The sequence below is a fragment of the Pan paniscus genome, chromosome 3 (genome assembly GCF_029289425.2).
Source record: "Pan paniscus chromosome 3, NHGRI_mPanPan1-v2.0_pri, whole genome shotgun sequence".
Classification (NCBI taxonomy): domain Eukaryota; kingdom Metazoa; phylum Chordata; class Mammalia; order Primates; family Hominidae; genus Pan; species Pan paniscus.
In genome coordinates this window covers 88,807,393-88,830,090 of record NC_073252.2, presented here as the reverse complement: position 1 = coordinate 88,830,090, position 22,698 = coordinate 88,807,393, and the positions used below count along the sequence as shown (strand labels likewise).

Sequence of the window (22,698 nt, the reverse complement as noted above, 5' to 3'; positions counted from 1 at the left end):
CCAAATTAAAGCAGAAATTGAGCAGTCTAATTTCTCAAAGTTAAATACTATTAATTATTCTAGATTTTCTATACAATATACGTTTTTCACATCGTGTTATACAATATGCTGTTCTAAAATCTGCTTTTCCCTCCACTTAATAATTTTATAAGCAACATAGCTATAAAAATATATATAATATATAATACAGTTATATAAATATAAATATGCTATAATCTATCAAATTCACTATTGATAAATATGTAATATTTTTAATGTTATGGTCCTATGGTCTGAGTATGTCACCCCAAATTCTGTCATTGAAAACTTAATCCCAAACAGTGTTGGGAAGTGCCACCTATGGAGAGATGTTTAGCTCGTGAAGGCTTCCATCTTATGTATATACTAAAGCTGCTATAAAACGGGCTTGCAGGAGCAGATTCATACTCTTCTGCCTTTCTATCATGTGAGGACAAGCATTCCTTCCCTCAGCTTTCAAGGCACCATCTTGGAAGCAGAGAGATGGGCCCTAACCTGCTAGCTCCTTGATCTTGAACTTAGCAGCCTCTAGAACTGTGAGAAATATATTTCTGTTTCTATAAATTACCATAAATTATCCAGTCTGTGATATTTTGTTAGAACAGCACAAAACAGACCAAAACATACGGTGGTATTATTTGACAGTTGAAGAAACCAATGCCCAAATAGAGAAAAATACCTAAATCTGGTCACACAGGCAATTAAGATTAGAGGTAGGACAAGAAACTCATATCCCAATTTTCCATATCACCATATTGACTCACTCTTCTCCTCAAGTAAAGAAAGCTAAGGCCCCAGGAAGATGAAGAGAAGACATTTTTCCTTTGCTCTATTTCTTATTTAATGCAGAGGAGATTTTGTTCTATTATAGAACAGTTGGGAGTAGATGTTTCATGCTGTGAACTAGTTTCCTCTCTGTTTACCATACTACAAACTTCTGGCTACAGAATGTATGTCTCGTTTTCTCCAATTAGTTGCCCTAGCACATAATCCCAGGACACTCTAATATTCTAACACTTAATATCCCTTTGGACATAATAAAACAATTACAAGTGATTATTTTTATCTCGATCTGTTGAAAACAGTAAATCTCACCAAGGTAAGTAATGCATAAATATTTCAGGGATAATAAGTCTTGACTTTTTAAAATTGTTCCTAAGAGTACAAACAGCTTATTGTTTTCTTTTTAAAAAGAAGGAATAAATTGGAAGTGTGGCTATAAAATACAAAAATACATTCACATTAGAAATGCAATTAATAATCTGAATAGTTTACCCAAACAACATCAATACATAATCCTAAATCAAAATTATTATTTTCAGTTTGTTAGTGTATTTATGCTTTGTGAAATCTACCCACCCAGCAATAAAAAAGAATTAAGCCAATGTAATAATTTTGAAATCATATGGTAGAAAAGAATAATTTTTGAAACGTGCATTTAATGCTGGAAAAAAATATATAGTAGAACTCTCTAATTTTCCACAACTGAACTTGCTAATATTAAACAGTCATGAGCACAAAGAGTATGTGCTATGTACTGAATTGTTCCCCCTGCTCCACAATTCATGTATTGAAGCCCTGACTCCCGGCGTGATAATATTTGGAGATAGGACCTTTGGGAGATGATGGGAGGTTTGGTGAGGCCATGAGGTGGGGTCCTTATGATAGGATTAGTGTCTTTAGAAGACGAGACATCAGAGGGCTTACATGATCTCTCTTTCTCCCTCTTCTCTCTCTCTCCCTATGTGCATGCACCAAGGAAAGACCATGTGAGCACATACTGAAAAGATGGCCATCTGCAAGCCAGGAAGACAGCCCTCACCACAATCCCAACACTCTGGCACCGGATCTCAGACTTCTATCCTCCAGAAATCTGACAAATAAACTTTAGTTGTTTAAGCCACCCCATCTATGGCATTTTGTTTTGGTAGCCTTAGCAGCTAAATATAGTGTACAAACAGTTACATATTTAATAGCCCAAGGAAGGTGCATCTCTTGTGCTGGAGTTTTTTGTTTTTTTCCTGGGTATCTATAAATAGATGTTTTTTCTATAACATACCATTTCATTGGGGACTACACATTTAATCGAATATCCCTATAGCAGTGGTTCTTACCTGGAGGCAACTTTGCCCCCATGGGACATTTGGCAATGTGTAGAGGTGCTACTGGCATCTAGAGGAGAGAGGCTAGGGATGCTGCTAAACATCCTACAATTCATAGCACAGACACAACAAAGTGCCACCAGCACTATTGTTGAGAAACCATGCCCTAAAAACAAATGACTGAAACACTTGCATTTAAATGACTAAAAAACTTGTTATGGCCCAGAGTGGTGGCTCACATCTGTAATCCCAGCACTTTGGGAAACCGAGGTGGGCAGATAATTTGAGGTAAGGAGTTCAAGACCAGCCTAGCCAACATGGCAAAACCTCGTCTCTACTAAAAATACAAAAATTAGCCGGGCATTGTGGCGTGTGCCTGTGGTCCCAGCTTCTTGGGAGGCTGAGGCAAGAGAATCGCTTGAACCCAGGAGGTGGAGGTTGCACAGTGAGCTGAGATCATGCCACTTCACTCCAGCCTGGTGACAGAGCAAGATTCTATCTTAAAAAAAAAAAAAGAAAAGAAAAACATTTCTTTTTTTCTAGACCCATTCTGTCCCTAACTTTTTACAACTCTTCCCACTATTGATGAGGCTAACTAAAAAATATAAATAATCAAAAAATTTAAAACTTTCTTAATTACTAATTGGGAATAAAGCCTTTCTTGGTACAATTACATCTAATTTCATTCTACAGTGTACATGCAGATACAATTGCTTGTGATAATAACAGTGGTCAAGAAATCAGAAACCCATGAGAAAGAATAGAAAACTGAATCAGTTCTAAATTATTAAAGATTATGAACCTGTAGTATATAGTAGGGTATAACTCAACTGGTTTCTAAAATTTTTTGAAATTTTCAATGTAAGTAAAGCATAAGTGTAAAATTTAACCTCCACCATAACAAAATGTCACAAGTTATTTATTACCAGGACCAGAAATAGGAGGACCAAAATTTTCCATGGATGCAAGGGGTTTGCATTGGCCTACATGATTGGCATTTCTTATCCATGCTCCAAATCCAGATGGAATGACACTTTTTTTTCCAACCATGTTTCCTCTAAGTAAAATTCCTGAATCACCAATTACATACTTCCCCCTTAGCTGCAGTCCTTTTTAATTAATAAAATAAACTATATTTTTAAAAGTTAACATTTTTCCTGTTTATTCAAGATGATTATGCAAACTACAATAGCACAAAATTAAAATGCTCCTTTATTGTTCCCTGAGAAATTTTAGAAACTAAGTAGCCAACTTGAGTAATTCAAGTATAAAGAAAAGAAAAAAATATATATAGGACTTTTTTAGATGGAGGTGTACTAAATTTTTTAAATTATAACTATGTAGTACTGTCTTCAAAAGTAATCATTTTCTTTTTCATTTAATTCAGCAAATGAAGGTCCGATTTCTTATATATGAATGTTTTAAAACTGATCATAACTAATGCTGAGAAAGAAAGAATACTCTTTTCTGAGTTAATTACCCAAATTCAAAATAAGCACTCTCTGACAAAGTAATAAATACTCTGCTATGTTAAAATTGATTATTTTAACCATTATGCAATAAATATCTATATGTGATATTTAGTCAACTCAAACATATTTTTGTATGCAATGTAAAAAAGCATTATTAGATAATATGTACCTAGAGGGCTATATTTAAATAAAGAAATGTTTTCATTATGTAATACATAAAATTGACACTACAATATGTTACTTACAGGTTTATAAAAGGTTATTTAGGTAATGTAACACATGTTCCTTTTGTCTGTGATACTATTCTTATCCTAAGTACTAGTTTATAAGTCTTCTAAAGCCACAGTAACATGTTAATGGGACCAAGGATCAGCATCAATCCAATCCTAGAACACTGTTTAAATAAAGGTCAAGTTTCAGGGAAAACATTGTCAGTTGTGAAGAGTCTATAAATTATGCTCTGAATTTCTCCAATATCTCACTAATATGTCAGGAGTCCTCAGAAGTTCGATGGTCTACAAAGTCTGTTTTGTAATTTAGTTGTGTTCAATAATTACATAATACACTATTGTGAGTCTAAAATAATCATTAAAAATACGTTGAGAAGGATTTGTTTCTTCATCTTGATAATGAGTCAGGGTCTCTCTTATTGCATGGTTATTTCTTTAATCTATTCTTAGTGTAAAAATGAATGATGAATTAAAAATATCTCTTCTTATTTCTTTCTATTTAATTATTGTTTTAGAGTACTATCTTTTAAAATTTATATCGAGTGCACATTTTATTGCAAAATACTGTTAATATTCATAGATAAATAGAAAACACATACTTAGAAAAAATAATGCCCACTGCTCTGTCTGCTATCTACCAAATGTATTTTTATATTATGAAAGTGTAATTCCTTACTTTCTTTCATGATATTACATTAAAAACCATACTCCAAAACCTGAACCACACACACTTCATATTTTTGTATAATTTTTACATAATTTGGGAACTATATAATAAATTAACAAGAAGTCTCATTAGGTTAATGTATTTTTGATGGCTTTATAAAAGTAAAATGTAAAATCTGGTTTTGTTTGCTAGATCAAGTATTTTGCTTTATATTATAGATCTGTATCTTTAGGTATAGCTTTATGGAGTTAAATCATGCACTTTACAAAAACAATGTGGCCTAAGCCTTCAAGATTTCTGATAGATACAACTGAAATGTTTAATCCTGGTTCAGTGATAAGTTTCTGGAATCATATACATTTCCACATATATTATAAAACATCCTTTCTATTCCTCAGCTTGTCAAAGATCTATAGTTTTCATGACAGAATTATAAAAACTGATCATTGGATTGAACCACTGGAAGGATTTACAAATAACTAATGCCATTGGTGTTAATAAATAAGGGTGTGGAACAAATAACCTTGAAAGTAAAGTACACTCGTGGGCCAAGCATTGTTATCACTTACCAGCTCTTCCTGAAGTTGGGAAATGAGTTCATCCTTCTCTTTCAGCTGCAGCTTGAGCATCGAGCATTCATCTTTCATTATATCCTATGAAAACATCAAAGAGACAGCATAATAGGCTTAGCCCTTTTACTTTGCTCTTGATAAGGAAAGTCAGCTTCACACAGTGGGAGATAATTGCATCTGACTAATGAAACTCAAATTCCCTCTATAGTATGATATTTTTCATAATATATTCTTAGTTGCAAAAAATAAGTTAATGTATCCAAAAAATGCTTTTATGCTACACATAATCATGTAGACACACACACACACACACACACACACACACACACATCCACACACACATATGTTTTTGCTTAGTTTTTTGTTTTGCTTTTGGTATTCCTCTATCAATTTATTTGCCTATGACAGAAACCAGGAAACCTTCCTAAATTATTCCCTCTCATGTTTGTGCGTACATAGTAAGTAGAACAGAAATAACTCTACATTTAAAAAGATACTGATATGGCTTGGCTCAGTGTCCCCACCCAAATCTCATCGTGAATTGTAATCCCCACATGTGGAGGGAGGGACCTGGTGGGAGGTGGTTGGATCATGGGGGTGGTTTCTCCCATGATAGTCTCATGATAGTGAGAAAGTTCTCATGATATCTGATGGTTTAAAAGTGGCAGTTTTCCCTGAGCACTCTCTGACTCCTGCCACCTTGGGAGGACATGCCTTACTTCCCATTAGCTTTCCACCATGATTGTAAGTTTCCTGAGGCTTCCCCAGCCATGAGAAACTGTGAATCAATTAAACCTTTTTCCTGTATAAATTACCCAGTCTTAGATCATTCTTTATTGCAATGTGAAAATGGATAATACAGAAAATTGGTGATTGGAGTGGGGCACTGCTATAAAGATAAACTGAAAATGTGGAAGCACCTTTGAAACTGGGTAATGGGCAGAGGTTGGAACAGTTTGGAGGGCTCAGAAGACAGGAAGATGTGAGAAAGTTTGGAGCTTCCTAGAAACTAAAGTGGTTTTGATTAAAATGTTATGGTGATTTGGTCAATAAAGTCCAGGCTGAGGTAGTCTCAAATGAAGATAAGGAACTTATTGGGAACTGGAGTAAAGTTCACTATTGCTATGCTTTAGCAAAGAGCCTGATGCCATTTTGCCACTGCCCTACAGATCTGTGAAACTTTGAACTAGAGAGACATGATTTAAGGTACCTGGTGGAAGAAATTTCGAAGCAGCAAAGCATTCAAGAGGTGACCTGGCTGATTCCAAATGCATTCAGTCATATGCATTCAAAAACAGATTATTGGAAACAGGCACTTTTATTTAAAAGAGAAGCAGAGCATAAAAGTTTGAAAAATTTGCAGCCTGACCATGAGGTAGAAAAGAAAAACCCATTTTCTCGGGAAAAATTCAAGATGACTGCAGAAAATTGCATAAGTAATGAAGAGCCAAATGTTATAGCCAAGACAATGGGGAAAATGTCTCCAGGTCATTTCAGAGATCTTCACCGCAGCCTCCCATCACCGTACAGGAGCCTCTCCCAACAAGGGAAGCAGCCTCTCCCATTACAGGCCAGGAGGCTTAGGAGAGAAAAATGGTTTTGTGGGCTGTGTCCAGGGCCCTGCTGCTCTGTGTAGCCTTGGGCCATGGCAGCCTGCATCCCAGCTGCTCTAGCTCCAGCCATGGCTAATAGGGGCCAACGTACAGCCCAGGTCTTTCTTCAGAGGGTACAAGCCCCAAGCATTGGTGGCTTACATGTGGTGTTGGGCCTGCGGGCACACAGAGGATAAGAGTTGAGGTTTGGGAACCTCTGTCTAGATTTCAGAGAATGTATGGAAATGCCTGGATGTTCAGGCAGAAGTCTGCTGCAGGGGTAGAGCCCTTAAGGAGAACCTCTGCTAGGGCAGTGCAGAAGGGACATGTGGGGTTGGAGCCACCCACACAGAATCCCCACTGGGGCACTGCTTAGGGGAACTGTGAGAAGAGGGTCACTGTCCTCCAGACCCCAGAATCATAGATCCACCAACAGCTTGCACCATGTGCCTGGAAAAGCCACAGGCACTGTATTAGTCCATTTTCATACTGCTGATAAAGACATACCTGAGAATGGAAAGAAAAAGAGGTTTAATTGGACTTATAGTTTCACATGGATGGGGAGGCCTCAGAATCATGGCAGGAGGTGAAAGATACTACTTACATGGCAGTGGCAAGAGAAAATGAGGAAGAAGCAAAAGTGGAAACCCCTGATGAACCCATCAGATCTGTGAGACTTATTCACAATCATGAGAATAGCATAGGAAAGAACAGCCCCCATGATTCAATTACCTCCCCCAGGATTCCTCCCACAACATGTGGGAATTCTGGGAGATACAATTCAAGTTGAGATTTGGGTGGGGACACAGCCAAACTATATCAGGCACTCACCACCAGGCTGTGAAAGGAGCCGCAGGGGATATACCCCACAGAGCCACAGGGGTGGAGCTGCCCAAGGCCATGGGAGTCCATCCCTTGCATCGGCATTCCCTGGATGTAAGACACAGAGTCAAAGGAGATTTTGGAGCTTTAAGATTTAATGACTGGCCCACCAGGTTTCAGAATTGCATGAGGCCTGTGGCCCTTTTGTTTTGGCCAATTCCTTTCATTTGGAATAAGAACATTTACCCATTGCCTGTACCTCCATTGTAGCTTGGAAGTTAAGTAACTTGCTTTTGATTTTACAGGCTCATAGATGAAAGAGATTTGCCTTGTCTCAGATGAGACTTTGGACTTGGACTTTTGAGTTAATGCTGTAATGAGTTAGACTTCGGGGGACTGTTGTGAAGGCAAGATTGGTTTTCAAATGTGACAAGAATGTGAGATTTGGGAGGGGCCAGGGACAGAATGAAATGGTTTGTCTCTGTGATCCCACCCAAATCTCATCTTAAATTGTAATTCCCATGTGTCACAGGAGAGACCTGGTGGGAGGTGATTGGATCATGGGGGTGGTTTCCCCTATGCTGTTCTGGTGATAGTGAGGGAGTTCTCATGAGATCTGATGGCTTAAAAGTGGCAGTTTCCCTTAAGCTCTCTCTCTCTCCTGCTGCTTTGTGAAGAAGTACCTTGCTTCCCCTCAGCCTTCCGCCATGATTTTAAGTTTCCTTAGGCCTCCCCAGCCACACAGAATTGTGAGTCAATTAAATCTCTTTGTTTTATGTATTATGCAGTCTCAGGTTGTTCTTTATAGTGGTGTGAAAATGGACTAGTATAGATACTATATCTACCATTTGGTCCCTGGCTATAATTAAATATTAATTCTCAAACCGATATCCAAGTTACAGTGCTCATCTTTAGTGATGTCCCTGTAACAATTGTGCCTTTCACTAGAGCTCAATCTTTGGGCATTTAATCTTCTCACTCTGCATGTACACCCAACCACGACCTCAATGTACACAATATATCCACATCCATGGCCTCTACTACTGTATGCTGGTATGATGGTTAATACTGAGTATCAAATTCATTGGATTGAAGGATACAGGGTATTGATCCAGGGTGTGTCTGTGAGGCTGTTGCCAATGGAGATTAACATTTGAGTCAGTGAGCTGGGAAAGGCAGACCCACCCTTAATCTGGGGGGGCACAATCTAATCAGCTGCCAGAATGGCTAGAATATAAGCAGGCAGAAAAATGTGAAAAGAGAGAGTGGCCTAGCCTCCCAGCCTACATATTTCTCCTGTGCTGGATGCTTCCTGCCCTTGAACATTGGACTCCAAGTTCTTCAGTTTTGGAATTTGGACTGGCTCTCCTTGCTTCTCAGCCTGCAGATGGCCTATTGCGGACCTTGTAATCATGTGAGTTAATACTTAATAAACTCATATATATATATGTGTGTTTATATATATATATACGTGTATATATATGTGAGTTTATTAAGTGTATATATATATGTGTGTGTGTGTGTATATATATATATTCCATCAGTTCTGTCTCTCTACAGAACCCTGACTAATACAGCTAGTAACTACAAGATACAACTAGCTAATCCAGAATTATCTGTATTCCAAGCTCCAGCTCTTAAGTACAACTACTCACTAAACATATACTCAATATTGTTCCACAGACACTCCAATTCAACATCCTCTTCCGCCACCTTGAGACTTCACTTCTGCTGATTTCCCCATTATCTTCCTATTTCCTAAATTAATAATCAGGAAGCCATCATATATGCTCAGCTGCTACTCACTTTGAACCAAATCTGGAACTAAATTTAATCTCTACTTCTTCACTATTTCTTGGACTTACTCCTCTCTATTCCGCATTGACAGTCTAAGTACTTGTTGCTTCTTACCCAAATTTCTGTAATTGTCTCTAAAGTGATTTTTCCTTTATCTCTATCACTTTCCTTATTTGCCAGAGAGATTTTTCTAAGCAGGAATTAATTTTGTCACTTCCTAATTTAACAGCTAATCATCTCCTCCTTCAGGAAGAAAATCAAAACTCTTCAGCATAGTGTATTGTACCCTTCATTATCTGTTACTTGCTTATTTCTGGAGCTGCAAGTTTTTGACTTTCAACCTCCTCACTTTGTTCATTCCTACAGCACTGAAATGCAATGTTGTTTCACATCTCCTCACTTTACACATGCAAATTTCTGGATTTTATTGCCTTCTACCCGTTGTATCCTTCTCTCCCTCATAATACCTCATGCTCCAAGACACATCTCAAGAATTACTCCTGCCGGACGTGGTGGCTCACGCCTATAATCCCAGCACTTTGGAACGCCGACATGGGCAGATCACAATGTCAGGAGACAGGAGATCGAGACCATCCTGGCTAACACAGTGAAACCCCGTCTCTACTAAAAATACAAGAAATTAGTTGGGCGCGGTGGTGGGCGCCTGTAGTCCCAGCTACTCAGGAGGCTGAGGCAGGAGAATGGCGTGAACCCGGGAGGCGGGCCTTATAGTGAGCCGAGATCGCGCCACTGCACTCCAGCCTGGGCGACAGAGCGAGACTCCGTCTCAAAAAAAAAAAAAAAAAAAAAGAATTACTCTTTATTTCACTAGAAAGATTTTCCTTTTTGGCCAAGTGGCACACCCCTTTGGGAATGCTCCATAGCATCCATACCATACATCATTTCATGCAATACTTGAAGTGTTGTTTGCTTGTTCTCCAACCTCACTGAACTAGTTTTGGTTGTTGTTGTTGTTGTTGAGAGGGAGTCTCACTCTTGTTGCCCAGGCTGGAGTGCAATGGCACAATCTCGGCTCACCGCAACCTCTGCCTCCCGAGTTCAAGCAATTCTCCTGCCTCAGCCCCCCGAGTAGCGGGGATTACAGGCATGTGCCACCACACCTGGCTAATTTTTTGTATTTTTAGTAGAAACGGGGTTTCACCATGTTGGTCAGGCTGGTCTCAAACTCCAGACCTCAGGTGATCTGCCCACCTTGACCTCTCAAAGTGCTGGGATTACAGGCATGAGCCACCGTTCCCAGCCTCACTGAACTAATTTTATTCCCTATTTGAGCATATAGCTTCTATTGCATTACCATATTACTAGCACCAAACATAATAACTGACACATATAAGGTGATCAAATTTGGCTGGCCATGGTGGCTCTCGCTTGTAATCCCAGCACTTTGGGAGGCCAAGGAAGGAGGATCACTTGAGCCCAGGACTTCAAGACTAGCTTGGGTAACACAGTGAAACACCATCTCTATTTGAAAAAAAGAAGATGCTCGAATTCATGTTTTTTTCCAATACAATTACCAAATAAGCAGTATAAACAGCAGTGTACCCATTTTCTCTGAAATCTGGCACCCTTATCTGAGCTGACAAAGAACAACAACAACAAAAAACATCTAAAGGACTACAGAAAACATAATACCTGTTTATTCTAGTTCTCATGGTAGAATTTCTACTTCTTCCATACTGAGCGACAAAGAATGTATAGTTCTTATTTATTTATTTAGAGACAGGGTATCACTCTGTCTAGTAGTCTGGAGTGCAATGGCTCAATCAAGGCTCACTGTAACCTTAAAGTCCTGGGCTCAAGTAATCTTCCTGCCTCGGCCTCCCAAGTAGCTAGGACTGCAGGCATGCACCACCACATCCAACTAACTTTTTTTTTTACCTTATTTTTTTTTAATTTTATTTTCATTGGTTTGTTATTATTATTTCAACAGCTTTAGGGGTACAAGTGGTTTTTGGTTACATGGATGAATTGTACAGTGGTGAAGTCTAGGATTTTAGTGTACTTATCACCTAAATAGTGTACATTGTACCCAATAGATAATTTTTCATCCCTCACTCCCTTCACACTTCCCTGCTTCTAAGTCTCCAGTGTCTATTATATCACTCTGGCTTTGCATATCCACAGCTTAGCTCCCACTTATAAATGAGAACATGGGGTATTTAGTTTTCCATTCCTGAATTACTTCCAAGTTGCTGCAAAATACTTTCACTAGTTTGTTATTTTTATGGCTAAATAGTATTCCACAGTGTGTGCTGTGTGTGTGTGTGTGTGTGTGTGTGTGTGTGTGTGTGTATGATCTTGTTCTTCACCAAGGCTGGAGTACAGTAGTATGATCAGCTTACTGTAACCTCAACCTCCTATGCTTAAAGGATCCTCCTGCCTCAGCCTCTTGAGTAGCTAAGACTACAGGATATGCTACCATGCCTAGCTAATTGTGTGTGTGTGTGTGGAAATGGGGTCTCACTTTGTTGCTCAGACTGTTCTTAAATTCCTGGGCTCAAGTGATCCTCCTACCCCAGCATCCCAAAATGTTGGGATTACGGACATCAGCCACCATGCCTGACTTATAATACCATATTTTCTTTATACATTTATCAGTTGATGGGCACTTAAATTGATTCCATATCTTTGTAATTGTGAATTGTGCTGTGATAAACATATGCATGCACATGTCTTTTTGATATAATGATTTCTTTTCCTTTGGGTAGATACCCAGTAGTGAGATTGCTGAATTTAATAATAGAGGTACTTTTAGTTCTTTGAGAAATCTCCATAATACTTTCCATAGAGGTTGTACTAATTTACAGTCTCATCAGCAGTGCATAAGTATTCCATTTTCACCATTTACCACATCCATGGTAACATCTATTGTCTTTTGATTTTTAAATAATGGTTATTCTGGATAAAGTGACATTTCATTGTGGTTTTAATGGACATTTCCCTGGTGGTTAGTGATGTTGAGCATTTTTTCATATGGTTTGTTGGCCATTTGTATATCTTGTTTTGAGGAATGTCTGCTTATGTCATTTACCCACTTTTTAATGGGATTATTTATTTTTTTTCTTGCTGATTTGAGTTGCTTGTAGATTCTGGATATTAGTTCTTTGTCGATGTACAGGTGGCAAATATTTTCTCTCATTCTATAAGTTGTCTGTTTACTCGGTTGATTATTTCTTTTGTTGTATAGAAGCTTTTAAGTTTAATTAGGTCTCATTTATTTATTTTCCTTTTTGTTACATTTGTTTTTGGGGTCATAGTCAAAAATTCTTTGCCTAAGCCAATGTCCAGAATCATTTCTCTTAGGTTTTCTAATATAATTTTTATGGTTTTAGGGCTTAGATTTAAGTCTTTAATCCATCTTTGGTTAATTTTTGTACATGGTGAGAATAGGGATCCAGTTTCATTCTTCTATATCTGGCTATCCAATTTTTCCAGCATCATTTATTGAATAGGGTGTTCTTTGCTCAGTGTATGTTTTTGTTGGCTTTGTCAAAGATCAGCTGGCTGCTGCATTTGCTTTTATTTCTGGGTTCTCTATGCTGTTCCAATGGTCTATGTATCTACTTTTATACAGGTACCATGTTTTTTTGGTTACCATAGCCTTGTAGTAAAATTTGAAGTAATATGATGCCTCCAGATTTATTCTTTTTGCTTAGGATTACTTTGGCTATTAGCACTCTTTTTTGGTTCCACATAAGTTTTAAAATTGTTTTTTTCCTAATTCTGCAAAAAATGACGTTGGGGTATTTTTATAGGAATTGCACTGAATCTTTGGATTGCTTTAGGCAATATGGTCATTTTCACAATTTTGATTCTAACAGTCCATGAGCTTAAGCATAGGATGTATTTCCATTTTTTATGTCATATATGATTTTTTTCATCAGTGTTTTATATTCCTTACAGAGCTCTTTCATCTCCTTGGTTAAGTATATTCATAAGTTTTTTTTTTTTGCAAATGTAAATGAGACTGAGTTCTTGATTTGATTTTCACCATGGTCATTATTTTACCCAGAAACTTTTAAAATATTTTGTTGAGATGGGGTTGTTTTATGTTGTCCATGCTGGCCTCCAACTTCCTACCTTGGCCCCTTGAAGAGGTAGGACTACAAGTGTGAGCCACCACACCTAGCTTAGTTGTAATTTATTAATATATCTTTTCATTTGCTGACAACCAGCTTGACTATGAGGAAGATGCTTATTAACTCTTTCTGTTTCACCTCTTTTACAGTAGTCCAATTTCTTCCCCAAATCTTGGGTATTATGGACAGGGATTATACTCATTTTTAATACTTATACTTCTAGACTCTAAATATTACTGTTAATGGTAAAAGGTTTTACCTGCTCTATATTGCAAAGGAAATATTAATATTAGCATAGTAGGATGCAGGTAAGATAATAATCATGATTCTTACAATCAGAGAGATACAGGATCAAATCCTGAATGCTACAAGTAACTAGCCAGGTAGTTCTGTGCTAGTTACTTAACTTCTTTAGTCCCATGGAAATTTCTGTGGAGGTTGATGATGACACCAAACTATAACCACCTTATGACAAAAACTCTATTGTATTACTACTTATATTACCAAAGTCTTGCATAATATGTCACTTAAGAAAAGTTAATTTTATTCATAAAATAAAATGTCACAAGTTGGTTCTCCAGGAATCAAATGGAGTTAAGGATACATAAAGTTTATTAAGGAAGGGAAAGGAAAGGAAATGTGAAGAAAAAAAAAAAAAAAGAAGAGGATTCAGGATTGAGTAGGGGACAGTCAAATCTTGATTCCTACTAACAAATTCTCTATGAGCCAAATGAGGGGCTCATAGCTAAGATTTCCTGTTACAGAAATCCCCATGTTGAGCAAAAGTGGGTTGGCTCTTATACTACTCCCTTGTTCAGTCATTGGTTCGTGGGGAGTGCCTCACAAACAGCTAGATCTCAGCCTTTGCTTTAGATCACCCAGTGATGAGCTTGAACTTCATCTGGAGAGCTGAGGCTGACCCTTGAAAAAGCTAATGCTGTAGTGGGCTAGCCACACTCCTGGAAGCTGGTCAGTGAGTCCTTTACTGAGATGGGATCTGAGATTTGGCCTATATCTACTACAGTTGTTTTTGTTGAACAATTAACAACAGTATTTTTGTATTAATTAACATTTTGTTAATTAAATAGTTTAAAATGGAACATTTCCCTATATTGTGGCTACTAGGAACTGCAAAGAAACTCAGTTTTCCAAAATTATGCTCATTTAAAAAATTCTTAGGTTTTATTCCTGGGAAAATTTTTGAAGGAGTTCACAATCTCACCGCATTAAACTGGATAGATGCTAATATATCATTTACATTCATTTATGGAATAACACATATAAAATATTTATTATATGCCATAAGAAGACAATTTATAAAAGTCTTCTCTATGAATGGCTTTGCAAATGAATTTTTGCTACCCAGCATTTTGTCTTTAGTTGTATATATACAGTGGCAACATTCACATAAATATTAGCTTGGTGCAAAAGTAATTTAGGCTTTTGCCATTACTATTATGACAAAAACCGCAATTACTTCTGCACCAACCTAAAATATCTATCTAGCAGGCAAAATGAAAGCCTTTAAACAACACTTACTCTCAAATGAGGGTTGATAGCAATAACCCATCAAAATTCTCATTGTATTTGCAAAATTCTAGAACATATTTGTAAGGATGATCTATTGAGTTAGAAATCATATTGATGTGTAGAATGAACAGGATTTTAATATTCTTGGCATTCAAAATGAAGTTATTCCATTAACCTGTAGGCTAATGTAACCAATTTGACCTTGTGCTTGTAAAAATGCATATTATTCATTGATAGGAAAAATATAATTTAATAATTATGATATTCTCTTTCTCATTCAAGTGTAATTAATTTTTGGACTAAAATTCAATTCTATTATTTCTTAATTCAATAATTATCCATAAATATGGAACTCAGTGTGGTAGATTAAAGACAGCTATAAACCCTTTGCTAGTATTCCTGTTGAAAAGTGGAGTCTAATGTTCCTGTCCTTGCATCTTGGCTAGTCTTATTGACTTGCAATGATTAATAGAATATGATGACTCTGCATGACTTTCAGGATTAGATCAGGAAAGGCCTTCCATCATGGTCAGTTATAATGCTCCTTCTGAGGTTACCCCTTTGCAGAAAGAACCCAGTAGCCATGCTGAGAAGCAGAAACCACATGGCGCTTCCACTGATAGCTTCACTGAGCTCCCAAAGGACACCCAGCATCAACCGGTGTTGAATGCTGGGTGTTGAATACTGTGAGTATGAGCTACCTTGGACATCTAGGCTGGTGGAGTCTTCAGGTGACTAAAGTCTCAGCTAACATCTCACTCTAACTGCCTGAGAAACACAAGGCTAGAACTGCCCAGTTGAATCATTCCCAAGTTCTTGACATAGAAAATTGTGAACTAAATAAAATTATAGTTTTAAGCCACTAAATTTTGAAATAACTTGTTACAAGATCATCTAAACATAGAGACAAACTCTAAATTATTATAGTTCAGATTAGTGTAAATTATGTCATTATAGTTGTGTAAAAATGCATACAGTAAATTTTTTAAAGTAAATATTTTGAGATTTAATTTTTGATTTTTGTGATTTAAATTATATTTGCAATGATTTTCAAATAGCTCATTTCAAGTATATCAGCAATATTTATGTTCTTATGATATAACCTACTAAAGAATCTGAAATACAGATAAAAAATTACATACAAGTGATTTCATTCCTGTACTTCTATTTTATAAATTCAGAAAGTTACAGCCACATACTCAGAAATTTGGGTAGTTTGTCCCAGGTTCAGTTTCCTGACTCCAGTCTTATACATTTTATAATGCATTTTGCCTGTATTTGGAATTATCTCATTGTTTAAGACTATTAACTAAATAGAAATCAAATGTCAAAAACTAAAAACAAGTAGAATCCGTAAATCATTTTGAACAATAATATTATGCTGAAATGCTGCAGTAACCAAAACAGCATGGTACTGGTATCAAAACAGATACATAGACCAATGGAACAGAACAGAGGCCTCAGAAATAACACCATACATCTACAACAATCTGATCTTTGACAAACCTGACACAAACAAGCAATATGGAAAATATTCCCTATTTAATAAATATTGTTGGGAAAACTGGCTAGACGTACGCAGAAAAGTGAAACTGGACCCCTTCCTTACACCTTATACAAAAATCAACTCAAGATATATCAAAGACTTAAACGTAAAACCTAGGACCATAAAAATTCTAGAAGAAAACTTGGGCAATACCATTCAGGACATAGGCATGGACAAAGACTTCATGTCTAAAACACCAAAAGCAATAGCAAAAAAAGCCAAAACTGACAAACGGGATCTAATTAAACTAAAGAGTTTCTGCATAGCAAAAGAAGCTATCATCAGAGTGAACAGGCAGCCTACAGAATGGGAGAAAATTTTTGCAGTCTATCCATCTGACAAAGGACTAATAACCAGAATCTACAAAGAACTTAAACAAATTTACAAGAAAAAAACAAACAACCCCATCAAAAAGTGGGCAAAGTATATGAACAGACACTTCTCAAAAGAAGACATTTATGCAGCCAACAGACATAAGAAAAAATAATCATCATCACTGGTCATCAGAGAAATGCAAATCAAAACCACAATGAGACACCATCTCACACCAGTTAGAATGGTGATCATTAAGAAGTCAGAAGACAACAGATGCTGGAGAGGATGTGGAGAAATAGGAAAACTTTTACACTGTTGGTGGGAGTGTAAATTAGTTCAACCATTGTGGAAGACAGTGTGGTGATTCCTCAAGGATCTAGGACTAGAAATATCATTTGACCCAGCAATCCCATTACCAGATATATACCCAAAGGATTATAAATCATTCTAGTATAAAGACACATGCACACATATGTTTATTGCAGCACTATTCACAATAGCAAAGACTTGGAACCAACCCAAATGTCAATCAATAACAGACTGGATAAAGAAAATGTGGCAGATATACACCATGGAATACTATGCAGCCATAAAAAAGGATGAGTTCATGTCCTTTGCAGGGACATAGAACAAGCTGGAAACCATCATTCTCAGCAAACTATCACAAGGACAGAAAACCAAACACCGCATGTTCTCACTAATAAGTGGGAGTTTAACAATGAGAACACATGGACATAGGGAGGGGAACATCACACAGCAAGGCCTGTCAGGGGGTGGGGGACTAAGGGAGGGATAACATTAGAGAAATACCTAAAGTACCTGACAGGTTGATGGGTGCAGCAAACCACCATGGCACATGTATACCTGTGTAAGAAAACTGCATGTTCTGCACATATACCCCAGAACTTAACGTATAATTTAAAAAAAGACAAAAACATTTAAAAATGCAAATAAAAAACAAATAATAATTTCTAATTCTCACAAACCTCCCAATAATTCCTCCAGTAAAATTATGAACATAATTTTTGGCTTCTCAAACACATCAAGTTTGACATTGAGTCATCATGACTTTCTTTGTATTTGTAGACTGCTGGTCTTCTCTCTGGAGGCTTTACTGTAAGATTTACAAGCTGTTTCCTTATTCTTATAAACAAAAAATTCAAAAGATTAAAAAACAAAGAAAACAGACAACTTTATCAGGGCAAACAAGGACAGAATTTTATGAACAAGTGAAAAAAAAAGAAGAAAGAAAAAAGGAATATGGCCAAGGACAGAGGTCAGAGATTAGAAAACACAACGATGTGTAATCATTGACAATATATTCTGCTCTACCTAAATAAGTGACCTCATATAATTCTTATGTTGACTTAGTTTCAAAGTAGCATGCTGTCTGCAACACCTGGGTAGCTAGTGAAACAAATCAGTGGAGGTATATACTCATCCAAATAGGTCCATGGGAGGCACTGCTTCTCAAATACTGAAAACAAGGTTAAGAAAAGCACAATTTTGTTTCTTTATTAGTTAGCGCAAAACAATTAAAAAATATTTTATATATCATTTCAGCATTAATAATTACTACTTGATGCTATAAATTTTTTTATAAACATTAACTAAAAATTCGTTGTAGATCTATCTTTATATGCTCACTTAAGAGATTAACATTCCATTGATTTACAGTAAGTGTACTTTTTAAATGAGTACTATTTAAATACTATTAAATGAATACTACTGAAATACTATTTAAAAATTTTAAAAGCATAATATTTTTAGGATATCTTTACTGATTATACAACTACATTTACTAGAGGTAAAATTCACATAGTTTACCCACAGAATTTTATATATACATATAAATATATTTACATATACTATATATTATATATATTTATATTTATATATTTGTAATTAATTAATTTTTTTTAGGTGGAGTCTCACTCTGTTGCCCAGGCTGGAGTGGAATGGCATGATCTTGACTCACTGCAAACTCCGCCTCCCGGGTTCAAGCGATTCTCGTGCCTCAGCCTCCCAAGTAGCTGAGACTACAGGCACCCACCACCATGCCTGGCTAATTTTTGTGTTTTTAGTAGAGGCAGGGTTTCACCATATTGCCAGGCTGGTCTTGAACTACTGACCTCGTGATCCACCCCTCTTGGCCTCCCAAAGTACTGGGATTACAGGCGTGAGACACTGCCCCCAGCCTAGAATTTTTTATATATATATATATATATATATATATATATATTCTAAAGAACTAAAAAATATATTACCAAACAATAGCATCGATTGTATATTCTAAGTCTTTTTTACAGTTTTGAAATAAAACTAAACAAATGATTCTTAGACATTATATTTACTCTGATTTTCTCTGGTATTTATATGAAATGTTGATGAAGTTTACAAATAAAACACAAACTATAATGTAATTTAAAAATATATCCATGATCAAAGTAGATGGCATTTATTAATTTACTATTGAAATTATTAATAATTTATCTTTTACGGGATGGTCAAGAGAAAACAGTTGTTCAAAGCCAGTATGTTAGAAATGTATTTTTTTTAGCATATTAGTCAAATAAGGAAATAGCATTATCTCTTGATACAGTGGCATATCTCCTAAGATTTTCAAGCAATTGAGGAAGAATGTTTGGATATCAGCATAATCTTTTCAACAATGAATGGTACTCTTAGAATATCTTAAAAATTCTTACCGATATAAATCTTTCAAAAAATAATAATACCACCTTACATTTGTATAGAGGCTTTATCATTTAAAAAACACTCCTTTGTACAAAACTATGTTTTACTATCACAATCTTTCTTAATTTGTTATTGAAAACATATTACATTTCTAGAATAAGTAGGGTTTCAGACATAAAAAGTAAGCAGAGAAAGTAATTGTAGCAAAGATGAAATAAAAGAAAAACATATATCATAATACCAAGAAAGTGTTCATCAACCTCTCAACAAAATTCACTGAAGTCCTACATTTTTTGGAAAAGTTAAAAACATGAGCTTACAATGATAAATTTGTTAAGATGTCAAAAAAGTTCCATGAGACTATGTTCTTGTCATTTCCAATTTGTTAGTGTCCTCTTTGTTTCATTTTTTTGAACTAACAATAAAAAATAATGAGGTTGTACAACTTTTCTAATGTAATGTAGCCCATCTTACTGATTTTTTTCTGATTATACAGTAAGAGAACAGAGCATTTCAACCTATCTTTATAAAAACACTACTCAAGTCTTTCCTTATTTTTTTGTTTGATCCAATTCTTTCATAAAATTTAAAATTTAAAAATAAACATTGGTATTTACTTTTCTAAAGCTATCTTAAAATGACAGTATTTTGCATGTAGAAGAATGAGAACCAAATTTCTCAGGGTCATAGAATGAGTTACTACGCAACATAAATTAGTTTTCTGATCTCTTAAAACCCATGGGTTTCATTAAAATCGATTTGGAACTATATTTAAGACATAAGTCGCTTTACAAACTTATCAACAATGAGCTTCATAACAGAAACAGTCAACAAGTGATAAAGCGATAACTTACACTGTCTCACTGGCATTGCTTGATAAGACATTTTAGGAGAAAGTAATGCATTTAAGAGGTTGTGAGAGTCTCTTGATTCCAGCATTTTTGTTTCCCAGAGGAGAAAGCTAGGAAATGCCATATTCTACCTGTATATCTTAAGCAAGGTAAGAAATTGTTTACATGTCTCCTCCCACAATGTAAACTACACATGAAAAAAATAAAAAATAAAAAGCCAGTCACAGAGCTTATGTGTGTAATCACAACATTTTGGGAAGACAAGGCGGAAGATTTCCTGAGCCCAAGAGTATGAGACCAGCCTGGGCAACATGGTAAGACCTCGTCTCTACAAAAAATAATAATGATAAGAAGAAGAAAAGAAAAAATGGTTTAAAACATTATATTAAAAGTTCCTTTCTGTTATGAAGCATGCTTACTGGCTTTTTGTGTTTTACATAGGAATAAAGGAAATTTTATCTATTTATCTACCTAAACCTCCTAAATTAAGTAAGAAATTATGGGAAACAGCACCACCAAGGGACCAAGATGACTGGCCTGCTCCTAACAGGCCTTCAGAGGGAAGGCACCAAGAGTGGACAGAAGGAAGACACAGAAGCTGGGCTGAAGCAGGAGAAAGCTGGGAACTCTGCATGGGTCCAGAATGCAACAGGACTTGTTCCTGGCCCCCAGTGGCTCCCAGGGAATGGGTCAGTTGAACTGGCAAGGGGCAGTCTGCTCTCACCATGGGCCTCTGAATCACTGGCAGGAGGAGCCCCGTTGACCACTACAGACACTTGTGTTGGCAGGGAGAGATGCTTAAAGAAGTGTTAAGGACAGCAAGCCAGCTGATGTGGAGTCCAGAGGTTTTTATGTGGGAGCATGTGTAACAGAATATGGCCAGGGATAGCCACCCCCTTGGTTTGACTTGCTCCCATAGGAGACGTTAGTCATGAGGAACTGCTGGACCTGAACTCTGTCAGGCAGTTTTGCCCATCATATGGGGCCTGTGCGACCTGAGCACCCCTTAGTCTTCTGGCTTCTCCTGGGGCCCCAGACTGGCCATGACTGCTTGCAGGGCAGTCTCGGGTTACTTGGGAGCCCATAGCTTCTGCACTGGTGGATTGTGCCTGAGCTGCAGAGAGCTCCAGTGGCACGACGCCTACGGCCACACACCAGCCTGCACACTGTCTCCCCATACTGTAGCTTCCCCAGGGTCCCACATCACTTGGCTGGTGTGTGTCTGCCCAGATGGATTTTTATTTGCTTACCTCACAGACTGTCTGTCCCCCACCCTCTGCCAACTGCCACTGCAGAGCAGACACAGCCTTGACAGGCACAGAACCAGCCAACCTCTCCCCTGCCAGCACCCTGCCCTTGTGCTAATACTGCACAGTGAACAGCAGATCCTCCCTCGTACTGAGTGACCACTCCACCTTCCGGGACACAGAGAAGACACCCAGACCTGTGCCTACCAGCACCCCACCCCTGAGCCAACATCACCTCCAGTGTGACCATACACACAGTTGCCAACAGAGACCCCCCTCACCGCCAAGCTGTGTTGCCTTCACCACTGTGGTGAATGCCTGAAGGGAGGCAGGAACCATGGCACCTGCTGGCACTCTGCTGCAGCTGCCACTACTGTTGCTGCTAGCACGTGAGAACGAGGACTGATCCTACTGTTACTGCACTAAAAAATGCTTTGGCTGGCACCACCCATCAGAGTGTAGTGACCTGTGGTCTGAAAGCACCTTCCGCCACCACCCACTGCCTCCCCCCACCTCAGTGCAGTGGGTTCCTAACATCAAGGAGCCAAGAGAACAAAGTCAGGGCTTAATACAAGCCCCCAGAGTGAGAGCACATAGTCCAGGAGTTGGGGGCTGAGCAATGACCCCCTAAAATCTTCCAGAAACAAAGCCAGTCAGTTGAATCCACATAATGTCACAATCAAACCCTGAAGGTCCTCAAATAGGATAAAAGAATTTTTAAAAACCCATGCAAATGTCAGCAATATCAAACACTGAAGGTAGATAAGCCCACAAAGATGAAATAGAATCAGTGCAAGAACCGTGTCAACCCAAAAAGCCAGAAGGCCTTTTTTTTCCACCAAATGATTGCATCACCTCTCCAGCAAAGGTTCTAAACCAGGGTGAGATGGCTGAAATGACAGAAATAGAATTCAGAATATGGATATGAATGAAGATCACTGAGCTACAAGAGTATATTAAAATACAGTACAAGGAAGCTAAAAATCCTGATAAATAATGCAGGTGCTGACAGACAAAATAGCCAATATAGAAAATAATGTAACCAACATGATAGACCTGAAAAACACACTACAGGAATTTCATAATGCAATCACAAGTATCAATAGCAGAATATACCAAGAAAAGGAAAGAATCTCATGA

The 22,698-nt window shown here is 37.3% G+C and overlaps 1 protein-coding gene across 5 annotated transcripts in view; it reads right to left on the bottom strand.

Annotated features, from left to right (window-relative positions):
* Positions 1–22,698, bottom strand: part of CCSER1 (coiled-coil serine rich protein 1) — a 1,490,059-nt gene that overhangs the window by 801,098 nt on the left and 666,263 nt on the right. For all 5 annotated transcript variants that reach the window (XM_055111625.2, XM_034958922.4, XM_003829898.4 and 2 more), the window contains one exon: positions 5,059–5,142. In XM_055111625.2, coding sequence (XP_054967600.2) covers positions 5,059–5,142 — 84 coding nt within the window. The remainder of the gene's footprint in view (positions 1–5,058; positions 5,143–22,698) is intronic.